Raw genomic sequence first — 7,246 nt, 5'->3', positions numbered from 1 at the left:
ATTTTTGTCAGATAAATACTAAAACATTTATAGATTACTATAGAAATAAGTATCATTTAAATTTCAATCAAAATTACTTAATTTTCATAATTTGTCCTTTCAGCTATATTTTGAAAAAAATTTAAGTTAATTTTTGTTAAAGATGCTCTGAAAGTTTCTTAGAAATTTTACTTAGAAATATACTACTGCACATAAAATTTAAAAATTTATTTACAATGTATACATTAGGACAGTCCATAAAAGTCAGAAGAAAAAAATACAACATATAACTTGAATATAATATTTAAAAAAAATATATAGTTTAGTTTCAAATGTTTTTTCAGTACCTAGATGATAATTTACATTTACTTTTAAACATAGGCTTTAATGATTTGTTAATCATAAATAAATTAATAGAACGCCATATGCTTCTTGTTGATTTATAAAAGAAAAATTTTAATAGAAACACTATAATACTAACAATGAGTAGCAAAACAAGAAAAAACAATCCCAAAGCCATGATACCAAATTGTGATGATTTCATAAGACGCAAGGCTAATTTTTATCTAAATATTTGCAAAGTCAACTCCAAAAAATGCCTCAAAAAACAATTTAAGGAAAACACTAATGAACCTTCTGAAAACGGTAACTAATTTATATTATACATTTGTAGTTATTCATTTCGTTTACGAAGTGAGATACACATTATAAAAAGTAAAAAAAAAGTTTTGCTTGAAACCTTTACAAGCATGTTACCTTAGTTAAAATAGTAAAATTGTTTACATATGTATAAAGTAAAATTAAAGTTTAAACTAAAATAGATTCTTACTAGTAGTAGCTTAAGTTTATGAAAAAATAAGTGTAGCTCTGGCCTTTAAAAATGTATTTTCGACTGGTTTATAAAAATTATAATCTTTTTCAGATAAATTTACTAAGAAAGGACGTCATATCATTTCAATTCTCAAAATGAGCAATGTTCTTATAGAAGAAAGTTTGGAAATTTCTGTTTGCGAATACTTTGATAGCGAAAAAACTCTTAAAACTGTACCTTTATACTTTGAACTTGCACATTTGTTCAATTCAACTAACCTTGCCCGAGAAGCCTTAAAAGTTGTTGAACGTTGTTACACAAGCGTGATAGAAACTAAAAATTTCTTTCACCTGAGCTGTGACGTCGTCAAAAAAGTTCTCTCTTCATCACAACTGCACATCACTTCGGAACTTGAAGTTTTCAACGCGGCAGAACGTTGGATCGGATTCAACGCGGATGAAAGAACAAAATTTGCGAAAATCCTCCTTCAGACGGTGCGTCTACCACTGCTGTCGGATGCAGCCCTGCAGCGTTTGTTGCTCGAAAACTCTCTGATTTGCAACAACTATGAGTGCAGATCAGCAGTTGAAAGCGTTTTGCTGCACCGAAAAATTGGTTGCGACTACCGACACAGTCGTAATGTGGAACACAGGTATTGCAGCCAGAGCTCGTTTGATGTCTTCATGTCGTCACGAAGAACAGAGTTAAAGAAAGTTGCTTGCGGAAACTTTCAGAACGTAAAAGTTGGCTATCCAGTAGCTGAAAATGAAAGATTTTATAGAGCAGTTGTGGTGGGCGGAAGTATCTACGCAATAGTTCGCAAGCAGATGACCAGTGAAAAGAAAGAACTCGAGATAAAACTGCACGTCGATGGCGCGTGGAAAACCGTGGCCACGACGAAGTACCGCAGCCGGTTTTGCGTTTGCAACTTCATGAAAAACATATTTATCATCGGCGGCAGATACAAACGTCGTCTCATGTGCCTCTCCGCGATCCGCTACGACGCGGAGTCGGGCAAAACGACCTCGGTCGCTGGAACGGAGAGGTTCGATGCGGCATGCGCCGCTTTCGACGGCCGAATTGTCGCTTGCGGAGGATTTGTTTGGCAACAGGTTCAACGCGATGTTTTTCAACGGGAAAGTGTTTACACGGGTACCAGCAGCGCTGAAGCGTTCGACCACGCGGCCGGAACGTGGTCGCGAATGCCCGACATGGTCAAACTTCACTACGATCACAGTTTGGTGGCGATCAAAAGCAAGCTGTTCGTGGTTACCAACAACGATTGGAAGCGGGAGTGCGAAGTGTTTGACAAGAGCAGCAACAGATTTGCTGTCATTGCTTCTCCTTTTTCGTTCCGCGACGTTTGGGGTAAGTCTGTTCCAGGAGCTATTTCGATCGGAAAGAAACTTGTGGTTTTTGGAAAAAGAGAGAAAACGATTGTGTTTTATGATACGGAAAAACATGAATGGTATGAAGAAACATGCGGCTGTTTTAACACTTTACAATATAAGTCTTGCGTTAAACTTCCTCAAATATAAATACTAACTTATTGTTTAATGGTATCAGAGCAGTCATGCAAAATAAATAAATATTTTATTCTTAAAGTTGTGCACGTCTAAATAAGTGGTGTAACTATCATTAACAAACATTACTAATATTTTATACCTAAAAAAAAGTACAACTTTTAATTAATTATATTTAGATATTTTTACAAAGTTTATTTATTCTATAACTTTGTTTAAACCAAAGTTTATTCTTTTTAGTATTTGCGTTAACGTTGAAGTTTAATTTTGCTTATAACTATGTAATCTGACTGTGGGATATCGATGTTGGTGACCCAACATTTAAAGCCTTAGTTGGGTCAGGTTCACTTCCTGTGGGCAGATAGTCAACCTGACCTTTTTGTTCACACCTCTCAGTTATGTTAGTTAAATAAACTGCCTGTCACGTTCTGATGTTTAGTTGCATCAGAATTAGTTTGAAACACGTCAGATGATTTTCACTGGCTAGTGCAATAAAGCGTATCTGACTCAAAATATTCTCAACTTTGAATAATGAATAATGCACGTATTTATAACATGACGAATCTGCTTCAGCAGTTAAACAAATTTACTAAGTTTAAGAAAAAACTATTGTAGCTGTTTTTAAAACGTATTTTATTTAATCTTTATTTTTTGTCAAGTAAACAAATAGAAGAGCAAGTTTACTTTGAGCTTATTCGAAAAATAAACACGGTTGAGCGATGGTTTATTATTATTATTATAAAATATACAAACTTAATAAGAGATACAAAAAAAAAGAGGTCTTAGGGTATTAAAGGCGGATGATAAAATTATAAAATTTTATGCACTTGTAGACTAAAAATATTTTAGTTCATCTTTTAAAATAAAAAACCTCAAAATATTAGTTGTGGAAAAATATTTGCTTTGTAATCTGTGTTTAACTTTAATTTAGTATTTTAGTATACTGCAGTTCATAACTATCGGAGTTTACGTTTAATGTTTTACAAATTATTCGTCGAGTAATAAAGCTGAAAAATATTCACCGAACTTTAAACTCTTATTATTCAGTTTCAGTAAAACTATGTCAATTTTATGTAAAAAATCTTCTACTGCGGGCTAGGGGCATTACTGGTTTTCTGTAGAAAATCCTTAATAAAAGAAAAAATTTAATAAATGATTCTTTAAATTTTAAACGCTGTTTACTAAAGTCTTAACATATGTTAATCAATTTGGTTGTGCTTTGTTTTTAGAATTATAAAGAAACGTGTGGTTAAAAATGATTGAAACGAATCACAACAGTTTAACTATTCACAAAGTCGTCTTAAAAGTAACAATACTAAATGAACTTTAAGGATATTTTTTTTTACTTATATAGCCAATTAGAGCTTCAAAACTTTACTTGTTTTTTGTTCTGTTTTAGAATTAAATGTATTGTTTAAATATTTAAATAAATCCTGTATGTCTTAAGCTGTCAAGGATCGTATTTCTTAAAAACCTTTTACTATAACTTATTACATAAATAACTCATACGGATGATATTGTGAAAAACAAAACACTTAGATACTTCATTGACTGTGTTTTGCATACTGATCAGCACACAATATGCATGTTTTCAAATTATTTTGTATGAAAGGAAAAGTAGGTCAAAACTTAACAAATTTATATCTAGTTGCTGCAGATTTCTTACTTTTTCGAACTATTACACAATTAAACATATTTTCAAACATATGTGTGTGGTAAGGTTTGGTGAAGGTATTTTAAAAGATGAAATTGTTTTGTATTTCAAGTTTAAACCTTAATTTTAAATTCAGAAATTATTAACTAATTTCACACTAGACTACAGTTTTTCAATTATGAAAAGTTGTTAAAGTTGTTTTTTTTTAGTGAAAAATCATAGTTAAAAATAGGATCCATTCTTTTATTTTAGACTACAACAGTTAATTACAAACTTTTATCTATAATAAATTAATTAAAGAATTAAGATTAATAGATTTAAAAATATTATTGTAGACTAGTAATTCTAGTTTTTAATGTATTATTATTATTAATCTAGTTTAGGAAATAGAAATAAATAAGATTCTAAACTCTTCTGTTATCTTTATTATCGATATAGGTCCTACGCAAAAAAAAATCGCTAAAAAGTTAAACGTTGCCACACCTACAAGTTTTACAACACATATTTCATGAAAAATAATTCAATCCTACATTGTACTGCACAGCTATAGAATTCAAAGTAAAATGGGTTTATTGACAAAAATAAAATGAACTGTAAAGATTCAATAAAACATACTGCAAACGCCTAAACTTATTCAAAAAAAAAAAGTTTACAGTTGTTTAACATTTAAATTGTAAATTTAGATACAAATGTCATTTTTTTAGCTTAATTTTTAGTTTAAAGCTATTTAGGTACAGATTGAGATTTTATTTAAAAACGTATGCAAAAATATTAGGAACTACTTATAATTAAAAGTAAAAAATCTTATATTTTTTCTTTGTTTAATGACAATAGTAATATGAATTGATGAAATTAATAAAATGTGAATTTAAACAAAATAAACCAATTAAATAACTTACTATAAAATCTGAAAAGGACACCAAGTTAGCTTGGTTTGGTGGTTATTATAATAAAAAAAAATTAATTTAATTTTAAACATATTAAACACACACTATACTACTTATACATTATCACATGTGCAAACTAAACATATAATGATTTTGTCTATTGATACAAACAACTAAAAAAGTGCTGCATGAAAATCAACTTAAAATTTTTTATAGATTTTTGAAGTTAATACAAACAAAAGTTCTATTTGTTTAGTATGAAAATGTTTGAATAAGCTTTGGTAAAACCATAGTCCACTAAATATTTTTGTCATTACAACACCTATAGTTGTATTTTTTCAAAATATTTCTTGTGTAAAATATTTTGTTTACATTAAAACTTTGACTCAATAAAGCAGGTTTTGTCTCCACTATTAATTAGTAACTACTAAAATAATACAGTACATATATCCTTATTATTTACAAGCAAAACTAAACTATGGATTTAACATATTGTCGTTGTTGTTGTTTATTTTAGTTACACTCAAACGGTTAAAATTATTTTAAGTAAAAATAAATACTATAAAAGTCGCAATGCACAGAATAATTAAAATTAAATTCATAAAAAGTTCTGAATTTTCGATACTAAAACTAAATTAAGTTAAAGTATAAAATTTACAATAACAAATTCAAAATGAGGTACCTTGGTTTTTTAATATGTAAACTTGTATATACACAACGATATATTCATGTATTGTATAATTTTCTTTGTCAACTTGAATCATACTATAATAACTTTAGTTTTTGTACTATAGCCAATTTTAATAACTTTAGGTAGAGATATGTTGTAAAATTATAACAAAGTTTGTCTTATTTATTTTCATATTAGCTCTAATTGTAGTTACTAAAACACAAATTAAAATTTTAATTGTTTTTGAAATATTGTTGATTCTTATTTTTAACAAATAAATAAAAATACTTTAAAATGTTAATCGATCATAAATAAAATATTCTTTAATTATGCTAGGAAAAAGTAAACTAAGTGATTTCATGAGCTATAACTTAGTTGTGTTATTTACATTCTAACCAAGCATTAAAACCAACCGAAAATAGGGTAGCCAAGTTTTTTGCTGTAATTGTGGAATTTTTTTTACTTAGTTTTCTAACTTAAGGTAACAATCTAACCTTAATTTCAAGCTTTAAATATTTTGATAATGTTGAAAAAAGACTTTTTTAAAAACGCTTATAGTTCATCGTAAAATAGGGCAAAGTGAAGTTTTACTACAATAGAGGTTTTAAAAATTAGATGATTTTAATGTTTTTAAACAGGTTGTTGTAATTTAAGTGGTATTATGTATAAAAGTGTTAGATTAGTATGAAATACTGATGAAATAAAAAAATGTTACTTTTAATTTTGGTGAGTCAAACTCTTAAGTCGTATAACCGTTAAAATTTCGTGAAGTTTTTATTTATGTTTTTTTTTAAATCTTTGCAATATGTTATAAAAACAGTTTTTCGAATCCATTTAAAATAATTATTTCTTCTAGCAAAATATATATTTCAGTTATATTGAATAACTTTGTGAACATTATGGTAAGGAGTAAGTCAAAATAGTTTAGAAACTTTTATAAAATATCAAGACATTTTTTTCATTTAAAATATGTGTATCAATTCTGCAGCCACTTTGCTGTATAAAGTAAAGTTTAGGTTTCTTGCATTAATTTTTGTATTTATCACAATTTATATTTTATATAAGTCTACAGTTTGCGAAATTGTATTGTTTTATCACTTAGCAATAAAATAACTTACAACTTTTGATACAAATGTCTTATCTTAAAAACTTGCCAATGACTTATACCAAACCAAGTCCTGAATTTTAGTAAAATGATGTTAACTTGATTTAATTCTACAAAACAACTAGGTATACCACCTTCTTCAGTGTAACAAGCCCGGACAACGAAACAGGTTTTAAAATCAACTACACTTATCAAAAAACATTTAAATTACACTTTTATTAATAAGCTTTCACTTGCTAAAAAATTAGGTAGATAAGGATCTAAATGTGAATTAAACAGAAAAAAAGCTCCAGTTAAACAGCCTTTTTTTTGAGCTTTACATGAGAAACCTAACAAACTTAATATAAGCCGAAGAAACATTTAATTTTTTGTAAGAAACGAAGACCTTATTGTAGAAAAATGTGAACAAACAAAGTGGACACTACTTATGACATAAGGAAACTTTCAACCTACTTTAAACGTCTTGATTTAGTTAAATTACTTTTAGTAACTTTAGGTTTTTTTTTAATAAACTTTCAAAACGAACAATCAAAATTCATCATTTATACAAAGAAGTCTCTATTTGCAGTAAGTTGTAACTTTATTTACAAAATCAATAAAAAAAACAACAATAAAAA

At 28.1% G+C, this 7,246-nt stretch overlaps 1 protein-coding gene across 1 annotated transcript; it reads left to right on the top strand.

Moving 5' to 3' along the window:
- Nucleotides 1-945: 945 nt before the first annotated feature.
- LOC145845685 (kelch-like protein 7) lies at nt 946-2,328 on the top strand. The gene has a single exon (XM_082952793.1). It carries the CDS (start codon nt 946-948, stop codon nt 2,326-2,328), a length of 1,383 nt encoding a protein of 460 aa, XP_082808919.1.
- Nucleotides 2,329-7,246: the final 4,918 nt, after the last annotated feature.

This window comes from Thalia democratica, unplaced genomic scaffold (assembly GCF_965202585.1).
Source record: "Thalia democratica unplaced genomic scaffold, ktThaDemo2.hap1.1 HAP1_SCAFFOLD_127, whole genome shotgun sequence".
In the NCBI taxonomy this organism is placed as follows: domain Eukaryota; kingdom Metazoa; phylum Chordata; class Thaliacea; order Salpida; family Salpidae; genus Thalia; species Thalia democratica.
This window is presented reverse-complemented; position numbering and strand designations above follow the sequence as displayed.

What these genes read in the sequence shown, in the direction of transcription:
- LOC145845685 (XM_082952793.1), top strand. Translation starts at nt 946, where the DNA reads ATGAGCAATGTTCTTATAGAAGAAAGTTTGGAAATTTCTGTTTGCGAA.